Raw genomic sequence first — 23,998 nt, 5'->3', positions numbered from 1 at the left:
ATGATTGTGTATGGAAAGGAAATCTTATAAGATTGGACAGTTAGTGTAATTCTTCATACACCTTGCAGGTAGGTCAGATGTAATGCCAATAATCTTGTCCTTCCTACCTCCTTAGTTATAGAGAATATAATGATCATTTCTTATACTCAAAACCACTATCCCTTTTTGTTTCTCCTCATCTTAGAGGACAAAACTAAGACACAAGTAAGGGATAAAATATGGTATTAAATGGAGGAATGGGATTCTCTTATCTTCAGTTGAATTGCTTTCTTTGTGCTCTCTGCTTTTACTTAAGACACTGAAACAGGAATTAGAAGAGACATGTCAGTGTGTTTTCAACAATGTCTTCATTCCTCAGTCTTCACTCTAAGATACTATCAGACTCTATCTTCAGTCACCTCCCCAACACCAGTCCTACAAGGCTGCCTTGGAACTGATGACAAAACCCAGGAGTGCCTACTCAGGGGAAACTCTGAAGCAATAGTGTGAGTGGAGGGCAACATTTTGGAAATCCTCACATTTTATCCTGGGGGCTCCTGGCCCTTTACCCCGCTGCCAATTCAGGAAGCCAGACTCTTCTGTATTCATCCATTACCTCACTAGGTGGTATAAGATTCAGTGAAAAGTAAAAAAAAAAAAAAAAAAAAAAAAGAAGCCCTTTCCTGACTGTGAGACTTCCAAAGTCTATGCCATTTGGGCCCTGATGGGATGCAGGGTTTAGCTAGCAAGGTATGTGAGTGGAGGAGAGTGATCTCTGCCTCACATTACCCAAGCCACCATCACATCTTAGCCTGGAACAAATTCTTCTAAGCTGGAGGAAAAGAAAAGAGATAAAAGAGAGATAATGAGAATATACAGATGGTGATGGGTCCAGATAAAATGCATTGTATTCTGTATTTCAATATCCCAGTAAAAGGACTCAAAACAGGTACATGTGATCTGACAGCAAGGGGACTTGCCTTATTCCAGGAATGTATTCCTGAGTAAGAGCCCTAGTTCTAGAGAAAAATGGCTAGGAGCGAAGACTGACAGACAACCTCCCAGAGATCACCTGAAGGAATCTTATGATGGAAACAATGGCAATTTCATGGGACCAGCATCCCTGACAAAATGCATCCTTTCCCTATATCCTTGGCTTTCATAAGCCATCTCTAGAGTCAGCTACAGCCCCAGGCAAAAAGGAAGCTAACTGACTAAGCGTAAGTGTCTACCACCCAGCTAAGCAGGGGCTCAAAATAGAGATTACGTTCAATTATAGAATAAATAAAAGTTACATTTCTTGCACACCTTAATGGATATACTGAGACTTGAAGTTACTTCATCCCACTACCACTAACTTGTACATAGAATATAATATGAATGGGACTCCCTGGATGTAGCAACTGGTGGCCACATGTGGCACAGCTAGCTGTTGCTTAATGGAGTGACGGGGGAGCACAAATATGGTCTTAGAAGACCTTTCAGCCTTGAATATAAGGGACAAGCTAAAACAATTAGACAGGGTTGTTGTGTGGTCTAGGGGATGGTGTAGGGGAAGAAAAAAAGAGAAGTTGCTGATTAAAAGATGACATCTCAGTAGGAGAGAGCCAAAGTCCCAAGGTGATGCTGCTTTCCCAAGTTCCAAGTGGCTTTTCCCAGCTTTAGTATAAGACCGCCAGAGTGGCATATAGTAAAGAGAATGATTCCCAAAGCTACTTCTATTTTCAAAACAAAACAAAACAAAACAAACAAACAAAAAAACCCACAGGCAGTTTGAGGAAAGGACATGGGTTGAAATGACTTTGAAACAGTTCTGTAAAATTTTTAGGGCCAAATGTTATTTGGCCATAAAACAAGGAGGTTGAGGTCTGCAGGTGCCTACATGATTACTTCCAGTTACTGGCTAAAATACACTTCCCCAAACACACCCTCCACAATGAAGGGACAAAGCCATCAAAGTACACATAGGGGTTCAAGGAAGAAGCACTCTGGGGCAGGGCAAGGGAGGAAAGTGCAGAGGTAAACTGAAAAGACAAAGGGAGAGAAAGAAATGGAGAAGATTAAAAAAGAAGAAGAAGAAGAGATCACAGGAGCTAGAAAGAGCAGCAAGCTTTTCATAAAACCAGCCCAGAATCTATTCATCTCGAAATCTTGTATTGGCTCCTTAGTTTTACAGCCTGTGGTCTCATAGGAGGAAGTCCTTGTTCTGGACAACACTGAACCAAGACAAGAATGCCTACAGGGTGAAGAGTTTACAGTCTGATGTCATTTTCTGTCTTCTTCTATACTCTCTCGGCCACTCCTACTGCCAAGCACTCAGGGCTCTTCAGCCACCACCATACCATGGGAGAAAAGTAATCTGATTAATTAAAACTGGAAGATGTTATCACTGAGGCATCTGAGACAGTATGTTAATCCTTTCTTTCTTGTGGATGAGGGCAGTGCTACACACACACACACACACACACACACACACACACGCCAGAATTTTAGGTACCACAGAATATGAACAGGGAAGATATTTTTAAAATTTATTTATTAATTCATCATTTATTAAACATCTATTCTATATCAGGCTCTGTTCTGGACTCCAAGGATTCAATGACTACCAGGACATGTTTTAAAAGAGGATACCTTTGGAGCAACTGGATGGCTTCATTGGTTAAGCATCGAGTCGTTATTTTAGCTCAGGTCATGATCTCAGGGTCGTGAGATTGAGCCACGTGTTGGGCTCTGGGCTGAATGTGGAGCCTCCTTGGGACTCCCTCTCTCCCTCTCCCTGTGCCCCTTCTCCCCCTACCCTCCTGCTCACATGCTGTCTCTAAAAGAATAAAATTACAAACAAACAATAAATAATAAGGAGATCTTTCAAGTTGTCATATAAAAGGTGATTATTCACTCCCCCTATTTACAAATGCATGAACTTACCTTTGGAGCATCCCAATTTCAGGGTATGAAATTCATATCATGGAGCAATTTTGTCTAAAGTTTTCAATATCCAGGAGTGTTCCCTGTGTTCAAAATCCCAGGACAACCAGAAAAACCCCACTTGCTGAATCTATAATAGCTACCCACTAGCTGTTCATCATGTAGCTTGTCTTGTGGATGCTTCTTTAATTCCTCATATTTACATGTGCTCTCCAGCTTATATATCTTGTTCACTCCTTATTTCCTGGGAGAATCATCCTGCTTTGGCATTGAAAAGAGAAGAACGGTGGACTGGGGACAAAATCTGTGTCACTCTAGTCCGGCCATCTAATGACTGCTTGCGCCAGAGTGCCCCTGGTTACCTCCAGCAGATCCTTCCACCTACCCCAGTCTGGAGTCTGAATCTGCAGGCCACAAGAAAAATCTCGCTGCAATGACCAAAGACTTCCCACGTGTCAAATCTGTGGCTATTACTCACCACTTGCTGCCTTACCCAACTTGTGCATGAATGTGTCACAATTGATACAATACCACAATGTCAACGTCCAATAGTTTGGTTGGGAGGAAGCTGAGGTTTGCCCTGGGGGACTCCTACCAAAGTTCTGGCTAGGGGAGAAATATCTTTTTTTTTTAAATAAATGTATAATATAATTTTATCCCCAGGGGTACAGGTCTGTGAATCGCCAGGTTTACACACTTTACAGCACTAACCATAGCACATACCCTCCCCAACGTCCATAACCTCACACCCCCAACCCCCCTCCCCCCATCAACCCTCGGTTTGTTTTGTGAAATTAAGAGTCACTTATGGTTTGTCTCCCTCCCAATCCCATCTTGTTTCATTTACTCTTCTCCTATGGGGGAGAAATATCTTACCTCTGAGTGAATTTTGCTGCTTTTACCTGCCCCTGCTCCCTACAGTGCTATTACTTTGCTTTCCCCCAGATATCTGTCACAGCTGTATCACCCTGTGCTATCTCTCTTCTCCCATCCACTGAGTCCCAAAGGAGCCAGTATCCTTCCTGGGTACTAAAAATTTCCAGGTTGAAGGTAAGGTGGTAGACTGAGGGCACAACCGAGAAGGTTAACTACAGACTCATGGTATTTGGAGCTTCTACTGCTTTTGCTGCTGCTACTAATGGAGCTATAATTATGAGGCCCTCCTATGTGCTGGTTCTCTTCCTTGTGCTTATTATCCTCATTTTATATATGGGAGAATAAGGCTCAGAGAGGTGATTTGCTCAGGTTTCCATTTGTTCTTATCCAAGGGAAGCCCTAACCCACTCTATCACTCAAAGACTTTTTTTCCTATAATGGTCACATTATCTGGACCACTTGTTTAAATCCCCATTATGAGCTAGGTTAAAGTTCCCTCACATACAGTTCTTGGTTCTCCTGGACATTGGGGTATGTTGCTAATGATCCAGTCGCGATCTCTGAGTGTTCTTTGGCAGTACAGATGTTCCCTAGAACAAGTAGAAAGCTGATTGGCCCAGAAAACTCTGAAGTTTCTAAATTTTTTGCCCACCTTGACAGACTTTCCTCTCTAACCTAGCCAAAAGGACTTGTACTGACTTCATCTCTCTGCAGCAGCTGGATTTGTGGGCCACTGGGGACTTTCTCAAACTTCTCTCTCCTTAGGTTTCTGGTATACACTTGAATCTTGCTCCTTCTCCTGCTTCTGTGAAAATCCCTGGATAGTCAGATAGATATAGAGACCCCAAACTCAACATATCTAAACCAAACGAGCTCCCCATTTGCTTCTCCTTTTCCTGTACCTTCTACCTTGGCACCACCATCAATTCAGTCAATCAAACAGAACTCCATTTTTTCCCATAAACTTATTTATGAGAACAAATTTCTCAGCACGCAGAGCTATGGAAGGAAAAAAGAAAAGCAATATAACTGGTGCTAAATCTTGTTTCAATGTAGCAATAATTACATTCATCCACCGAGACAAGAATTAATTTGGGGAAAAAAGCCACACTTATTAAAATATGCATTCCTCATTTTGTGTGTGAATGAATCTTTTAGCAATTTATAACTTATGATCAGTATCAATGTTAATACCCCGATGTTGATATCATACCATTTTTTGCTGATGTTGCCATTGGAAGACAACGGGTAAAGGATATGTAGGATTTTTATGTACTGTGTCTTAGAACTACATGTGGATATACAATTATGTCAAAATAAAAAGTTTAATTAAAAATGATCACAAAAGAGTTGTTTTATTTAAAATATGTTTTAAACAAAGAAAAGGATGACTAAATTTATTTTAAAATATGCATATGTTACATTACTATAAAGTTCTACAGGAGAAATGGAATGGAAACACAAAGTCAAACAGTAAAAATTGCAATGAATAATTTCCCAATGTTAAAAAAAAAAAGTGCACGGCATGAATTTTTCAATAATGACGATTAACAAATCATTATGTTGCTGAAAATTCATTTAGGAGAGTAGATTTAAAATTTATCTTTAATTTTTGATAATTTAAAATAATATGGCCAGAAATATATTCTCTGCCACAGTTTTCGATGTTGCTCTTTGAACATATGAAGGGGTTCAGAGTTTTTCAAGTGTTTTAGGGCGTATAAGAGGGCAAAAATAAGTTTGGAAAGCACTGCACTGGCCATTCCAAGTACATTCTACTTCTAAGCATACCCAGGTTTTTAACAGCCTGAACCCTGGCATCTATCAGTTCTTTCCATCTGGAATGCTGTTTAATTGTCTGCCAAGCCAACTCCTGCTTATCTTTCAACTCTCCAGCCTCTGACCCTCTGGGAATTCTTCCCTGATGCTTTGAACACAATTAGGCACTTTCTCTTCATGCTCCTACCTACCTCAAAGCAGTATCATCACACAGTGTGGAAATATATATCTACATGGCTGCCTCGCAGTTATGTTGTACAAACCTTTAGGGTGATCTCATTTTATTATTGTATCTCCATTACTGCCACAAACAGATTCAACCACCATTCTCTGAATGAATGATTATGAGTATGGTATTGATAGCTTGGGAAAAAGCTGGTTTACCACAAATTTAAGTCTTCTGCCTTTAAAGATATATTTTCAGCTTAAGTGTTGTGGACTAAGGCTAAAGATGTTCAAACTACCGAACCTTAGAGCTCAAGGGGAGCTCATTCATTCATTTACTTATTTAAAAAATTCTACCTCGCATTACCATGGTATTAAAAGTACAAAGTCATGCTAAAAGTCAGAAATGGTGTGGATGGAAAAGCACAACCATGAATTACATCCTTCTTTCCATGTACTCACTTAGGCCATTGGTAGTCGGAAATTGGATTCAATCTTCAAACATTCAGGCTGGTATACTTACCTGCTGGGTCACTCAGCTGACCCTCAAAATGCAGGGGTTCTTGAATGTTGACACAAATAGATAATCTTAAGCTTGAGTCTTAAAAAGACTCTATTTAGAAAATCCTAAATGTCTTCCTCTATCATGTTATGCCAGCTGTCTGTACTACTCTACACCTGATTTAGGTCAATATGGTTCCCTTGTTCCATCACAGTTATGACTGAACAGGAAGAAATAAATAAGATCACAAGCAATTTCATAGTGAGCCAGATCTTTCAACTTTTCAGTCTAGCCTGCTGCTTTTGAAAAGCACATTAAGGAACATTTTATGGGAGAACAGTTATTCCTAAGAGGTTTAAGAATAAAATAGAAATATACCTATTCTCTTTTGCAATTCATTATGAGTCAGTGACTCATGAGATAATTTAAACATTTCTTGAAACCATTTACATTTAATACCTTCACTCATTTATTCATTCATCCCTTCATTCGGTATTTGCAGAACACCTACCAGATGTGAAGTATTCTGCTTATGCATAAAGGTCACAGTTCTTACTCAGATTTCACTAGTTTCTACACACACTCGTGTGTGTGTGTGTGTTGCAGTTCTACATAATTTTATCACATGCAGACCTTTATGTAACTACTGCCTCAATCAAGATACTGAGCTGTTTCATCACCATTAAGATCTCTTTCTTGCTATCCTCCATATCACAGCCATACTATATCTCTCCCCTCACACCCCAATCCTGACCCCGGCAACCACTCGGTTGTTCTTTATAATTACCTCATTGAGAATCCTACATAAATCATACAGTGTGTAACTTGTGAGTTTGTTTTTTTTTTTGTTTCCCAGCATAATACCCTTGAGATTCTAAGTTGTCATATGCATTCATACTTTGTTCCTTTTTAGTTCTGGGTAGAATTCCATTGTATGGATGTAGCACAGTTTGGTTAAGCAGCTAGCATGGAAGGACACCTCTGTCATTTTTAGTTCTTAGGCTCTTACAAATAAAAAGCTGCTATGAAAACTGACATACAGGTTTTTGAATGGACCTTGGGGATAAACATCCAAAAATCCAGTTCCTGGATCATCAGGTAAGTGTAGGCTAAGTTTTATAAGAAACTGCCCAAGTATTGTCCAGAGTGGCTGTGCTATTTTACTTTCCCAAGACCAATGTATGACAGATCTGGTTTCTCTGCTTCCCTACCACCATTTAGTATCATCATTGTTGTGGGGTTTTTTTTAATCTTTTTATTTATTTATTTTTATTTTAGCTCTTCTAAAAAGTGTGTTGTAATACCTCATGGTCATTTTAATTTGCATTTCCCTAATGGCTAGTGATACTGAACATCTTTTCATGTGAATATTTTCTTTGGTAAGATGTCTGTTCGTGTCTTTGCCCATTTTCTAACTGGAATATTTGTCTAACTATTGAATTTTAAAATTCTTTATAGATTCCAGATACAGATCCTTTAGGAGATGTGTGGTCTGCAAATATTTCCTCCAGGTCTGCCACTTCTTTGTTCATCTTAACAAAGTGTTTCTCAGAGAAAATGTTTTAAATTTTGGTTAAGTCCAATTTGTAAGTTTTTATTTTTATGAACTATGCTATGAGTGTCATATATAAGCACTCTTCATCTAGGTCTGCCCTTAAGATTTTCTCTTGTGTTTTCTTTTTAAAGTTCTATAGGTGTATTTGCGGGGGGGGTCTTTTTTAAATTTAAATTCAATAATTAACATATAATGTATTACTAATTTCAGTAGCGTTCAGTGATTCATCAGCCTTATATAACATCCAGTGGTCATTACATCATGGGTCCTACTTATTGTCCATAACCCAGTTACCCCACGCCCCATGCCCCTCCCCTCCAGCAACTCTCAGTTTGTTTCCTATGATTTACAGTCTCTTATGGTTTGTCTCCTTCTCTGATTTTGTCCTGTTTCATTTTTCTTGGGCTTGTTTCTTTTAGTAATTAGCCTCATGCTGTATGTATTGTTCTTTGATGTGGCTGTTGGAGATGTTCTCAGTCTAGCACACTCCTTTTATCCATTATATATTTCACAGAATTAGTGCTACTATTTTGGGTTGCTTCATTCTCCTGTCAAAGTTATGCCCACTTTTGTGCACAAACTTGAGCACAGGGGCTGGAATATGAGTGGAATAGTGACAGTTTGAGTCCTTGTCAATCTGAGGTGAAGGCATGTTGACTTGGCATTGAGCAGGTAGCAGGCCATGCATGCTGACTTGGGCAGGAGGGTGGCTAGACTGTGGATTTGGAATCCATAGGCTGATGACATTTTGTGTGATGGGGATTTGACTGTTTTTGTTCCTGTCATGAATTCCTTTAACTTTTGTTTCTCTGGGGAACTTGACCTCATCTTCTATTCTGAATAAAAGCCTTGCTAGATAGAGTATTCTTGGCTGCAGGTTTTTTCCTTTTAGCACTTTGAATATATCATGCCACTCTCTGCTGAAAAATCCCCTGATAGCCCTATGGGGTTTCCCTTGTATGTAACTGATTTCCTTTCTCTTAATGCTTTCAATATTCTCTCTCTTTTTTTTTTAATTAAATTTTTTAATTTTTTATAAACATATAATGTATTTTTATCCCCAGGGGTACAGGTCTGTGAATCGCCAGGTTTACACACTTCACAGCATTCACCATAGCACATACCCTCCCTGATGTAAAATTCTCTCTCTATTTATCACTACTTTTGGCCATCTTATTTACTTTGTAAAAATATGGAATGCGTCACAAATTTTTGTGTCATCTTTGCACAGGGGCCATGCTACTCTTCTCTGTATCATTCCAATTTTAGCATATGTGCTGCCAAAGAGAGAATTGAGCTTATTTTTATATTTAAATCTCTGATTTATGTTAATTTTTTTACAAGGTACAAGACTCATATTGAAATTCATTTTCTTTTGCTTATGGACGTCCAATTGCTATAACACCATTTGCTGAAAATACTTTCGGCTATTAATGTCTACAGTATATATAAAAATATTATTCCTTTCATTTCTCATAGTGGCTATACACTCTTTCTCATTTTCATTTCTTGATCAGTTTTTCTTTGCCCCCCCCTCCAAAATTTAACTCTGTTAACTTTTTTCTAATTAATGTTTATTTTCTATTTTATTTCTTCTCTTACTTTTATTACTTCCTTTTGTCACCATTTTGTTGATTTAATATGTTATTCCTTGCTGGTTTCTTGGGATGGATACCTAGCTCAGACATCTCCTTTTCTAATATACAAAACTATAGATTTCACTCTACTTACAGCCTCTTGTATATACCATAAATTTTGATAGGCCCTATTGTCATAATCATTTCACTTAAAAATATGTTCCTATTTCCATTGCAATTTATTCCTTGAGCCATGAGGTAATTAGAAGTGTATAGCATAGTTTCCAAATATTTGTGGATTTCCTAGGGGTTTTTTTTTTGTTGTTTTTGTTGTTATTGACTTCTACCTTATTTCGAATGATATGAGAAAGCAAAGACTTCATGATTACAAGCTTTGTAGTTCACTTTTTGGCCCAGAACTCTCAGTAAATTTTCCATGGTACATGAGAATAAGGCACATTCTTTGCTGTTTAAGTATGCTATATTAATCTTGTTAATTAAGTCATGTTAAATATTTTTCAAATATTTTAGATCTCTATTAGATATTTGCTTAGTTATTTTCTGAGAAAATAGTTTTTAAAATAACAAATATAATTGTGGATTTTTCTGTCTTCTTTTTATTTTTGTCAAATTTTGCTTTACATATTTTAGGGCATGTTAATTGGTGCATAAAATTTATCACAGTTACATTTTCCATATTTTATATTATAAAATATGCCTATTTATCTCTCATAATATGTACTATCTTAAAGTTTGCTTTATCTGATATAAGAAAGCTACACTGACTTCTTTGGACTAGTATTTTCATTGTATAATATATATATATACACATATATATATATATATATATATACATCTTCTGATTCTTATAATTTCAGTTTTTTTCTCATATTTAAGATGTGTCTCTTACAAGCACCATATGGTTGGGTTTTTTTTCAGTCTGATAATTTTTGGCTTTAAAGTGGTATGTTTAGTCCATTTGCTTTTAATGGAATTAATACTTTAGATCATAATCAGTATCTTAGTTTTTGTTTCCATTTGTTCTGTTATTTATTCCTATTTTCTTTCCTTTTGTTGCCTTAACTGGATCATTTCATTTCCTGCTCTGTAGGCTTACAAAAGATCATTTATTGTTTAATGGTCACCCTAAAGACTACAACATGTGTTTTTGACTTATTACTGTCTCAAATTACTAAAATCAGCACTTTTTCTAGATATAGGAAAGGAAAGGACCTTGAATTCTTTAACTTCACTTACTTTCTCTTCTGCTTTTTATACAATTGTTGTCAAATTTTAATTCTACATATATCTTAAACCGAAAAGACATTATTGTTATGACTTTTAATATTTTTATCCTTCCTAGTATCATTCATTTCCTTTTGCATGTCTCTACTTCTCATCTTCCCATTTCCTTTTTGCTTGCATAACTTCCTTCAGTATTATTTTATTGCTATAATAGACCTAGTTTGTGACTTTCTTTCTATTTTATCCTTCCTGGGGTTTGTAAAACATTTTGAATCTGTTGTTTCATATTTTCTATTACTTTACAAGTCACAGCCATTATCTCCTTGATATTTCTTCTGCCCTAATATCTTTCCCATCTTCTTATAGAACTCTGATTTACATTAGGGGGACACCTGGGTGGCTCAGTGGGTTAAAGCCTCTGCCTTCAGCTCAGGTCATGATCCCAGGGTCCTGGGATCGGGCCCCGCATCAGGCTCTCCGCTCAGCAGGGAGCCTGCTTCCTCCTCTCTCTCTGCCTGCCTCTCTGACTATTTGTAACCCCTTTCTCTCTCTCTCTCTCTCTCTCTCTCTCTCTGTGTCAAATAAATAAAAAATATCTTAAAAAAAAAGAAATCTGATTTACATTAGGAAATTTTCATCAGGTCTCAAAAGTCTCAAGTTATTTTCTATATTTTTCCAACACTTTTTCTCTCTGAGCTTCAATACAAATGTTTTCTATAATTTTCTAGCCCCTTAATTCTTTCTCCTGCTCATAAACTTATCTATTAATTTCCTAATCTCAGTCTGTATTTTTTGTTCCAAAATTTCCATTTAATACCTTATTACAAATTCCAGTTCTCAGGAGATATTCTTCATTTTTAATATACATTTTCTAGCATATTAATCATAATTATCTTAAAACCAATATCCTATGACTCCAATATATGGTCAATCTGTGAGTTTGTATTTATTAATGATTGCTTTCTTCTTTGTTTAGCTAAGTTACCATAATTTGGCCCTGCTTTTTGACATAACTGATAATTTTTGACTGGTTGCTGGACATTGTGCATGACAACTTGCAGAGGCTCTTCATGATGCTTTCTTCATCCAGAGGAAGGAAGAAAATATCCAATTTTCTTTCGTTAGGCAGTTAAATATAGGCCACTGACTTTCTTTCACAAAGGGATTTAAGAGTGTTTCAGGCTGGATTTCAGGCTTTGTGTAATCTGGACTATCTCTGTTTGCTGTCACACAAAAGGGTCTCACGGCCCCTCCTCCGTGATAGGCCTCAATTCCAACTTTTTCTTCCCTCTACTATGAGACTTCTGAAACCATTGTTTGACTTTTTAATCTCTTAGAAGTTATTTTATACTTGTTTTCTTGGCTGCTGTCCCTGAGAATGCATGGGTTAGTAGTTAGCAAATATCTTAAAAGAAAATTATGAGCATAATATCAGGCTTTTTTGGGGATTTCTATTTCTATGGGAGTCTTGGATGACTTGAATGGCCTGACCTTTAATTTTTGTCTCCCTAGTAGTGAGACTTCAGCAGACTTTAGACTGCTCTCTGCTCTGCGTCTATTCTTTTCACTGAGAATTTGGCAATTTCCCTGAATGGAAAAAAACAACAGAGTTATACATAGAACTCACTTCAGTGCATTTTTCTTCTCACTGACATTGGGCCCTCAAATCCTTGTTGTCTTAGCTACTGTCTGATGTCTTCAAATAGCTTCCCCCCACCCTTGGTATTTTTATCCATTTTTATAGTTAAATGAATCTTATCAATGGCCCAGTTCCAACAAAGTTAGAAAACATTCAGTGGTCTGCTCTCACCCCAGTGGTTCTCACCGAAGGCCAAGACTTGTCTTCATAATGGCCAGGCAGATAGATCATTTCTAAAGGTTTTCAAACACAGATTCAGTTCCCAGTGATAGACCTGGGACTTATGAAAACCATAGCAGGGTAAACCTTGCTGTCAGAACCCCTTCATATATACACCAAAAAATGTTACCATTGGCAAATCAGATATGCACTAATTGGGGAAACTTGTCTACAGTGTTACATGCTCCTCTGCTACCATTGCTTTTGAGGAGGATAAGTCAAGACACTCAAACTCACTATTAAATGGTTTATTCTTCTAGCCTACCAGGAAGGCTGAAATAACACATTTGCTTTCATCTAGAAAGCAACACTAACCTCACAAATTTCTGATTTGTCATGTACTCTAAGCTGAAAATACAAAATTAAGTGATAAAAGGGCTTCAGAGCCTTAAAACTGTATCAGATGCTGTAGAGTCATTGTAACCCAGCATACTAGCAAAGCATTCATTTGGATCACCACATGTTTAATTTTTTTATTGTGTCCTCCTTTACTTGGGATATGCAGCCATTCTAAATGTTGACCTGATTCATTCCAGAGATTTTCAAACTCTGGGTTCCTCCTGAACAGCAATAATATTTTTTCACCTATTGCTAACCTACTGCTCATCTTCCTTCTTCCCCAATCCATGATACTAGTTGTCCTTCGGAGACTTGCTCATATTATCTTTAATTATCAATTAAACATGTTCTGGAATCCACTTCACAATGACCTCATTATACATGGATTTGACATATATAGCATTATGTGATCTTCCTTCAATTTATATCTCTCTGCTTCATATTTGATTACTAAGAAGATTCACTTTGCATAACCTTTAAAAAAATCACTTATAAAGTGATTTCTAATCTCTATAATCACTCTTTCCAACAAGAAGATTCCTCCCTATTATGCTAGTTCAGTTTTAAAATACATTTTGGTAGAATCCTATTCAAGACTCTTTGAAAGTACATATAAATTATATTGAATAATTACTCTTATCCACATTAACTGACTTAATGACTTAGTGGTTAACAATAGCAATAACACATTATTAAAGAAATTTTCTTTCTTAGGAATGTAGAGGTTCCACTCAGTATAAGGTATCACCCTTTTCCTAGGTAAGGAGGCAAGCCCCACCTGCCTGAATGCTCCAGGATTTCCTCAGGAGCCCAATCCTGGATCATGGATCCTGAGGAGCCATGTATGAAGCCCACAGGTCTTCTGTCACATTGATTACCATAAACCGGGTTTCAAAGTCTACCCATCTTCTTTACTAATTTTCCCCTTGAGGCTCTCCAAGACATAAAATAGATCTCATTACACATCAGCAATTTATTTACAACTAAATCATATATTTGTCTAGAACATCCTGAGTCTTTGCCATTGTAATACCTCCTTCTTGTCTATATTGAAACATTTGACAGATTCTTCCAAAAGCCATTCTCACTCCAATGCAGCTAATTCATTGAGTAAATTTATTTTTCTCTTTCTTTCTTTTTTCCTCAAACTCATGTCACATAATCATTTGGGGCCTGCTCCATTTGTCTACCATATTTGGTCTTCACTTCACTTACCCAGGTGACTGATGGCTTCCTTGTCCCAAGGCCACGTGGCAGCACCGGCAAGGTCTTCCCGCACTGAGCTAGCAAAGTAGACATTGAGGAAGTGAGTACTGTTGAGCTGCAGTGCCTCCTTCAGCTCCTTCACGCTCATGTATGCCCTGGAAAGTACACAAAACAGAAATGTCACACCAAAGGATCAGTACATAGAAAGCAGGACCATACCTAATCATACGGACATTCCCAGCCAGCACTGCCCTTTAGAGGGGCAGAAAGACGGAGACCAGGCTGTCACAAAGATAACAAAAAAGGTACTAGTACACATTTGGGATATTTATTCCAAGATAAATAATATCTTACCTTTTTAGCACTATATTATTTATATGAATATTCAGTGTTTAATGTCATATTCAATTCCCATTCTACATCTATATTATTTCTTCAAGATAAATCCAATGATACTCCTAATTATTTGCCCTGAGTATTAATCCCAGGCCATGGTGAAGAAGGCCTTCCACCTCTCAGTTCCTGGTTCCTTCTATCACACTGCATGAACATTATTATGATCAGAAGACCAACTGAATCTCTATTTCAGTATATGCTTGTTTCAGGCATTATTTTTTTAAAAAGGTGGCTAGGAAACATAAAGTAAAAAGAGGAAAAAACAGATGAGTTATAGGTAGAAGAGGATATCATAAAGTTACTACAAGAATTTTTAACTGTGTGTGTGTATATATACATACATATATGTATATATGTATATATCTTTCTTTATAGTGCCTTAATCCATAGAAACTACTCCAACTCCACTACCTTATGCTCTTTACTGAGTATCTCTACTGGTGGACTTCAACGTACTAGGCAGTATTATGTTTGCACTTATGCACAGAATTAAAGGTCTATTAAAACACATGCCATATGGCCCATAAAAAAGGGAAACAAGCATTTTGTCTCTTTATAAGCTCATATATAGTCAAAGACCTTCATCTTCCTGGCATCAGTGAAACTTTAAATTTACCATAAGCAGACAGACTCACTCAACATTCTCACTGAAGAACTATTTTAAGAATGAACAACTAAAGCAGAGCTCAGTGGCCCTTTGGATTCACTGGATGTGACCATAGTCTGCCTCTCAAAACGAGGAATATTCCTATAAAAGCTTCAACTGGGCAGACAGCTCCCTCAACATTAGCTGGAAATTTCCTTTATAGATCATGCTTCATTGTTACTGTTCTGATAGACAAGCAGAAATCCAGAAGCTCATGTTAGGACAGCATGACCCTTCTTCTCTTGCTTGCTCTGCCTCCCAACCACACTGTTGACGCAATCTGTTTAATCCACATGTAGGATATACTGGCTAGGAGTACCCAAGAAATAGAGATCCCAAGGAAGATTGTTTTTGTATTCTTTGGAACAGAAGCAAAAAGGGGAATACAAGTTAAGAAACAAAAAAGATTCTGCTTTAGAACCAAAGATACTTGGGAGAAAAGAGATTTAAAAATACTTTTTCATATTGACTTATAATGTCTTGGAAAAATAGTTCTAAGCTCCAAGAAATCATCCAAATTCCATGAGGTGATGTCAGATGTGAATAGAGGGATATTCCTTCTGCTGCTTTCCTGGAGACACAATGTTTTCTGGACTGTTGCCTGGTTTTCCCTGGATATTAGTCACATTCTCTTTCCCTTTTTCCTTTATTAAAAATAATTATAATTTCCTCTATTGACAAATTGATGGTTTTGAGCTGTGATGACATCAAGTAATTCTTCAACATGGAGATGTAGTCCAGGAGAATGGAGAAGAGAGAGGGCAAATGGGAAAAGAGAGAAGAAAAGGAAAGGACAGGAAATGAAAGGAATAGAAAGGACAAATAAGGGCAGAGAGAATCAGAGACTGAGTCTACACACAAGTCAGGATACCAAGGAAGACAAGTCACACCCTTTCTCTGTTCCTATTCTGGCGGTTCCATGGTGTAATGGTGAGCACTCTGGACTCTGAATCCAGCGACCAGATTTCCCATTAAAATTGGGAGTTGGTAACTTGACAGTTTTCTCTCTTTTCTCCTCGCTCACTTTCCCCAAATCCCCCAGTTTCTGGCATAGTTTATTTGGGCTATCTGTGTGTCACTGGCTTCTTCATCTGCCATTTACCAGTCTTGGCTGCCATCCTTCTGTCCTCCCTCCACCCAGCAGCTCCACTAATTTCCCTTGAGCACCCTCCAAGAGGCCTCCTCCTCCACCACCAACCTCATTAGCTGGTTCTACTCATCTCCCTTTTTCTTCTTTGCCCAACCCTCTCGCCAGCCATAAATTACCCTTCCAGATGAGAGTGTTTATGTCATGCTGGTGGCAAACTGGGTGTGGTTGCTCTGACTGCTGCACTCCACAGAGATACATGTAGACAGAAGTCAGCAAGTATAAGGAGGAGAACACATTTTAAAAAACTAGGGACAGTTGAAAACAGTCATTAATTAAATTGATAGAAGGAAACCTTATTTTGTTAGAAACAAAGACTTTTTTCTCTAATCTGAAAAGGGTAAAACTTAGATATCAGTGTGTCTCCTTTATATGTAGAATGCCCTGCCTAATACAAAATGTACACCTGTTCACAAGCTGATCGGACCTAACAAAGATAAACTTCTTACTAATGTGACCAGAGCCTGGCTTAGACATTGAGTGTGGAAAATGGACATTACTCTTAAATTCAGAGCTTTAGAAATGATTCATGAGGGGACAGACTTGACATCCAAAATAACTTAATCAAGGAAGGGGAAATAATATACGCAAATATCACAAAAAGCACAAGTGTCTCGAACTAACCAGAACTATGTATGAAAAGGAAGAGGAACTGCATTAATCTGCTTATTTTCTGCTAGGATCTCCCTTTGCTCATACTCTCCATACTCTAGACTGAAGAAGTCCTCACCATGAATTTCTCCCTGAGGACCCAGGTTGACCAAAGTGAAGTTGTATTTTGATTTTTATAAAAACTGTCTCAGAAACAAGCTCTGCTTGAGACTGACATATGAAATTGTTCCACCCAATGCTCAAGTCTGTTATTTCTGACATGGCCCCTGGAAGAATGCAGACTTGCCTCACCATTTTATGACTATGACCTACTGGGATTAACCACTACCTATATCCATCACCTGTGTTTCTTTGTCCCCCAGACTTGGTGCATTCATTTTGACCTATACCATGCTCCCTGACTGCTGACCCCCAGCCATGCTCCAGTGTCTAAGTGCACATGCAAGCCCCAACTTTTGCTTAGTTTCAGACTAAGTAAAAGTGAAAAAAATATTTAAAAATGACTATTTGTGCTCTAGCTTTATAGTCAGCTGAGTAAGTAACTCCTTTATAGATGGATAGAAATAATCGCAAGAATGGAGCCAGAAAGAAGCAAAAGATCATAAACTGTCGGAAGGACATTGAACCAGTATCAAAAATTGGCATGCTGAAAAACAAGACATAAAGGATGCTTGTGTGCCCAGAGATCTCAGAGAAAGTCCTCTCCTGAGGAAGACCCTGACTGTACTCTACAGGTGCAAGGCAGTCTCCATGACAACAAAACCAGATGCCCCCTAGAACCCTCAGGCAATTAGCCTTATGGAAACAATTAGCCAAAATTGGAATACTTCGGTTTGGTTAAATCAACACCTTTCTGTTGTTACTGTATACCATGGTTCTCTACCCAACATGCACAGAAGGGGTCCATCTGCTACTCGATCTATTATCTACTTTGCCAACCATGCTTCCTCCTCCTTGTGAATATCACCTTTGACCTGTTCTCCCAACCCTTTCACTATGCTCACACCGTGGAGCTTGTCAGTACCAACCAGCTCTCTCCCTGTACCCAGTACAACTTTAAAAACTTAGTTTTTCTCCTTCTCTCAAATTCCTCCTGCTCTTAGGTGCCTGGCACTCTACTACATCCCCTTACACTTTACTCCTCTTTTTATTTTCCCACCTCCTGGTTAGTTCCTACACCTCAAGCGTTCAGTGCCTTGCCCACAGTCTTCTTCCCTACCTCCTATCATCCATTACTTAGGAAATTTCAACATCTGTGTGAAACATCACTGAAGATGGTCTGCTTTTTTAATTTCTTACCTCTAGTTGTCCCCATACCTCATATTCATGGTCACCCTTACTCATAGTGGTTTTTATTCTTGATCTCCTATAGATCTTTAATTCTACTTGTGTATACTTTTGCTTGTTTATGGTCACCTCCTCTCCAGGAAGGATTTGAGATCACCATTCTTCTCTTGCTCCTCCTCTCCCACCAACCTCAATCTCTTATTCCCCTGACTCTTAGTAAATGATCATGCTTCCTTCCTCAATGATGAAGTTGAAGACATTCATCAGAGACTCTAACACACACATATATAAACACATACACACACATTCACTTCCTTACCTATTTTTGTGCCCTTATCTCTGGTCCCACAGGATGAGGTTTCTAAGAAAATCATAGCTTCCTTCTCCCTTTCCAAATCAAAATTCTTGAAAGAATAATTTTTCTGACCTATTCATTTCTTTTTTCCATGTACCCCCTAATCCCATTATAACCTGGCTTTCATGGGTATCAGTTTATCAAAACTGCTTTTGTTAAAATTGTCAGTGACCTCCAAACTGTCCCTCCCCACAAAATGAAAAAAAATTCAGTTACCTTCTTATGAGAATTCTTTATTGCATTTTAACATTTAGTTACTTCCTGCTTCTTAGTTTTCTACTTCTTCTGCTTTTTTTTTTTTTTTTTTTGCAATGTTCTTTTCTGGTTGTATTCTTGCTTTTGAGATCACTCTCAAAAGGATTCCTCTTTCCCCTTCTAATCCTTAAAAGTTATTCCCCAGGATTCTGTGGCCTTGTTTCTGATACATTCTTTTGTCATGCTCCTTGTTCACTATTGGGAACTCTTCTACTCTTAAACTTTGAAGCACAATCAGTCCTTGGATATGTACGTATGTATGTATGTATAGAACTATAGATTAGATTCTTTCTCTTTTACGGCAAGACATCTCCCCCCTAGATCACACGCAGACATCTTGAGGTCAAAATGTCAATGTATTGGGTGGTTCTATCTGAGCACAAAAGAAATTTCAGTGAACCTGAAATAGTGGTCTAACCAATGAATACGTGGACATCTTTTCCACAGACAGATAACACAGGAAGGATTGAGTTTTGGCTAAACAGAGAGAAGTATGTATTTGTGTCCATGGAAAGATAGAAGGCAAAGACAAGGGAAAGACTGCAATGACATTTTGTTCCCTACTTAATTTTACAGACTGGATTTTAACCTGCTCGGGAAAAACCAAAAAAACACTCTTTTCATAAAATCAGTGTAAACCAGGACACACAAGCAATGTTTTAAGGTCTAATGACAAAATGAAGCACCAGTTGAGGACAGGGGACACTCTCTCCATTTCTGTGAAGAATTAAACGATGTCAGCACCATTCTAGCATTGAGAGTTTTACAATCTTGGGTGGCAATAGAAGCCAGCTCTCTCAGGAAGCCAGCTTTTCCCTAGAGAAACAGCGAGGACAAGAGCATCAGTTGGAAATGCTGCATGTCAGTAGAGAAGGTAAACACCATTGCCAGTGTTCAATGGCAAACAGCAGGAGAACCACAGAAACTGGTAGCCATGAATTTTTAAGGCCTACCCTTCTGGAGATTCCCAAAAATACCAGGGAAAGGGGACAATGTATGAGGGTAAAATTTTGGTTATATATTGTACTAATATAATTTGATTGTTAATGGCAATATGAGCTCATTCATCCCCACAGGTCTGTGAAGACTGGGTTTATCTCTGACACTAAACTCACAGTCTTTTTCCCCACAGCTACTTCCCCAGTGTCTCTCTCTGAATTGGTGCTACTCCTATTTCCTTCTCCTTCTTCTTCCTTCTCTTGATTCCTCCCTTATTCCCCGCTCCCCTCTCTTCCACTCTCCTCAGTATTATCAACCACCTCCTAACTAGCCTAGGGGAAGACACCATGATGATTATTGTTTCTCTTCTTTTTATTTATTTATTTATTTATTTATTTATTTATTTATTCGACAGAGAGAGATCACAAGCAGGCAGAGAGGCAGGCAGAGAGAGACGGGGGAAGCAGTCTCCCTGCTGAGCAGAGAGCCCGATGCGGGGCTCGATCCCAGTACTCTGAGATCATGACCTGAGCTGAAGGCAGAGGCTTAACCCACTGAGCCACCCAGGCGCCCCTATTGTTTCTCTTCTGAATGCCATAAAAGAGACTAGATATCCTCATAACTAGGACATCATCAACTAAGAATATATATATTTTTCAAATTCAAAGAGGAAAACCTGACAAAAACTTACTACACCCAAAACATTAACTCAGTTTTGCTAATTCATATGGGAAGGAGTAATACTACTAGAAGAAAAATGGAATTTTTCTTTAGAAATGTTTAAGTGTTAGGTGCCTGAGTGGTTCAATCAGTTAAGTGTCCAACTCTTGATTTTGGCTCAGGTCCTGATAATGTCATGAGGTGGAGCCCTGGGTCACACTTGGAGCTCAGCAGGGAGTCTGCTTGAGATTCCACCCCCTACCCTGGCTCGGTTTGTTCCTCCCCCTACTCACTCTTCCTGTGTGTGTGTGTTTCTCTGTGTGTGTGTGTGTGTGTGTGTGTGTGAAATAAATAAATAAATATTTAAAAATGCTTAAGTGTTGTAAGACCTTGAGGCTGCAATAAAAGAAGTAATTAGAGGTCACAGGGTCTGCAGTCTAGTGTTATAATATCTTTGCTTGTAGGCAGAATTATGTTCCCAAAAATGTCCATGCCCTACTCTCTGGAGGCTGGGCTTATGTTAATTTACATGGCAAAAGGGACTTTGCAGAGGTGATAAAAAAAATACTAACTTTATGATGTTAGAAGATTTTTCTGTGTAATTTGAGTGGGCCCGATCTAATTACACAACTCCTTAGAAGCAGAGAGCTTTTCCTGCATGTGATCCTAGAAAGAGATGTGGCAATGGCAGCAGAGTCAGACAAATGCTACCTTGCTGGTTTTGAAGATGAAGGAAAGCACCTGCAAATCAAAGAATGCATGTGACCCATAAAAGCTGGAGAAGGCAAACAAGTTGCTTCTCTCCTAGAGCCTTCAGAAAGCTATGCAGCCCTAACAACACCTTGACGTTAGCCTGTTGAGAACTATGTCAAACTTCTGACCCACAGGATTGTAAGATAATATCTTTGTGTTGTTTTCATAAGCTTGTTGAAGCAAGAACAGAAAATAAATACAATTTCTATTACTTAAATATAATATCTTTGGAAAAGAAAACACATGGAGATTGAACATACAATGGTGGTAACAAAAGAAAGAATTTGTTTTAAGAGAATGTGGAAAAAGGGGAATCCTCTTACACTGTTGGGGGGAATGCAAGTTGGTGCAGCTACTTTGGAGAACAGTGTGGAGATTCCTTAAGAAATTAAAAATAGAACTTCCCTATGACCCTGCAATTGCACTACTGGGTATTTACCCCAAAGATACAGATGTAGTGAAAAGAAGGGCCATCTGTACCCCAATGTTCATAGCAGCAATTGCCACGGTCGCCAAACTGTGGAAAGAACCAAGATGCCCTTCAACGGACGAATGGATAAGGAAGATGTGATCCATATACACTATGGAGTATTATGCCTCCATCAGGAAGGATGAATACCCAACTTTTGTAGCAACATGGACGGGACTGGAAGAGATTATGCTGGGTGGCGTAAGTCAAGCGGAGATAGTCAATTATCATATGGTTTCACTTATTTGTGGAGCATAACGAATAACATGGAGGACATAGGGAGATGGAGAGGAGAAGGGAGTTGAGGGAAATTGGAAGGGGCGGTGAACCATGAGAGACTATGGACTCTGAAAAACAACCTCAGCGTTTTGAAGGGGTGGCGGGTGGGAGGTTGGGGGAGCCAGGTGGCGGGTATTAAGGAGGGCATGTATTGCATGGGGCACTGGGTGTGGTGCAAAAGCAATGAATTCTGTTACGCTGAAAAGAAATTAAAAATAAAAAAATAAAAAACCCTTTCCTGCGATTCCAGAATATGGGCTCAAGGGGAGGAAAGAGTCCATTTCAGTTCTTGGCAGTAGCTTGCCTTCCTTAATAAGGGATTTTCAAGGGGGAATTGGCCCTTTGGGAGTAGAAATCTATAAACTTTGAAAATGCACTGAATTCTAGATTGTCTCAATAAAGGTGAAAGGAGCTATGAAACATCAAAAGGGACCAGGTTTGATAAAAGAACTATCTGCTATGCTAAAATTTTAAAAGAACACATGCAGATTTTGGGAAGAGGAACGGCATAAAACTATTTTAAAAAATGGGTCAAAACAGATAAAGCTGAGGACAACCATAAACATGAAAACCCTGCAAAGAATGATAAATTTTTAAATTTCCATTTTCCAGAATATTAAGAAAAACAGAAAGAGAGCATGAAGACGCAGAAGGGGAAAAAAGCTGACCTCTTCAACATCTGTGTTACCGCCAAGAAAAATAATTGTGAAAATACACATCTCTTCAATAATTCAGTAACCTGGCAATCAGTTATTTGCCCTAATAATAAAAGTGATCAAAGTTAATTTGAGTCCCAACTTTATAACAGATGCTTCATGTATATTTTCTCCTGGAAAGCTCACAACAATCCTGTAAGTTTAGTGTATTTATTTCACTTTATATATAAGATCCTAAAGTTTACGGAATTAAAGTCACTTGTCCCAAACCACACAGCTTGTAAGTTTTGGAGGCAAGTTTTAAACTCAAGGTCCTCTAACTCCAAAGCACACATCCTTTCTTCTATTCTTAAATTGGTTTCCCTAGCATCTGTGAGTCACTGTGTTGGGCCTTGGCAATAAAAAGATACATAATATATGATGGTTGTTTTCAAGAAAACAGGCTTGCATAATTGTACTGCAAGGTGACAGGCAGTGTACCCAATACTACACTCATCATTATGAGCACTGGGAATGTCTAGAATTGCTGAATCACTATATTGTACACCTGGAACTAACGTAACACTGCACGCTAGCTAAACTGGGATAAATTTTTTTTTTTTTTTAATTACACGGAAGGACAGAGGATGAAGAGAAAAATCAGCTAGGAGAACCGGGTGTTCATCAGGCACTGTAAACGTCGTGGTGGGCATCGTGAATTGGTTTCTGCAGATTATTCTCCCCCGCTTCCAGTGCGTTCCTGTTCTGGAGAACAGTAAAGCTGAATTCTGCATTTTTCTAATCCTCTTATATCTAGGGATCTGGATGTGATTTCGAGTCTGCCAGTCGTGTTCTAGGTGGAAGAGGGCAGTGAAATGAAGACCTTACTGCCTTTTCTTTCTCTGCCTGGAAGCATGGCTGGGTGAAAGTGTTCAAGTACGCAGCCTCCCACCTTAAGGTGTGGGGGAGCAGGCTGTGGGCCAAAGGCTTGTTCCTGGTGCGCATCTAGTGGGCACAGCATGACGGCCATGCTAACTTCCTGATCTCCCAACAGCAGCCACATGGTGTGCTCCTGAATCCAGCACTTCGACAGGGACCCTAGGATTCCCCCACCTTCCTGTCTGTAGCAAGTGGGGGCAGGGAGCAGCTTCACCGGCAGGCCTGTTCTGCAGTGCTGTTCTGAGAGATATTCCTGGATGCCCAAACTGGATCCTACTACTCCAGCCCTTATAAAAATTTTATAAGCAACAAAATTCCCATATTGAATCCATTTTTATTTAAAATGGCAACAATGTTTTGTGGGTGTTTTTTTTTTTCTTTTCCAACTAAATACTGACTGATTCAGAGATGATATTCCAGCTGTGTTTTCCATTTTCCACATTTGATTTTGGTTCTCAAGGTAGAAAAGTCAGGAAAATTATAGCCATACACACACACACACACACACACACACACATATATATATGACCAAAAGAAACTAGAAATCCTAACTGATGGACAAAATAGTGCAAGAATTGTTTTTGGATGAATTAGGCTCTGGAATCATAAGACTTGTA

The 23,998-nt window shown here is 38.5% G+C and overlaps 1 protein-coding gene and 1 non-coding gene across 2 annotated transcripts in view; both read right to left on the bottom strand.

The window, feature by feature from the left end:
* Positions 1–23,998, bottom strand: part of PAPPA2 (pappalysin 2) — a 273,728-nt gene that overhangs the window by 153,169 nt on the left and 96,561 nt on the right. The window contains exon 3 of the mRNA XM_032838777.1: positions 14,019–14,164. Coding sequence (XP_032694668.1) covers positions 14,019–14,164 — 146 coding nt within the window. The remainder of the gene's footprint in view (positions 1–14,018; positions 14,165–23,998) is intronic.
* Positions 8,971–9,077, bottom strand: LOC116855831. Its single transcript, XR_004380454.1, has one exon. It is a non-coding gene; the product is annotated as a U6 spliceosomal RNA (small nuclear RNA).

This window comes from Lontra canadensis, unplaced genomic scaffold (assembly GCF_010015895.1).
Source record: "Lontra canadensis isolate GAN:19392208 unplaced genomic scaffold, GSC_riverotter_1.0 scaffold106, whole genome shotgun sequence".
Lineage (NCBI taxonomy): Eukaryota > Metazoa > Chordata > Mammalia > Carnivora > Mustelidae > Lontra > Lontra canadensis.
The sequence above is the reverse complement of the archived record's forward strand: the minus strand, read 5'-3'. Positions and strand labels throughout refer to the sequence as shown.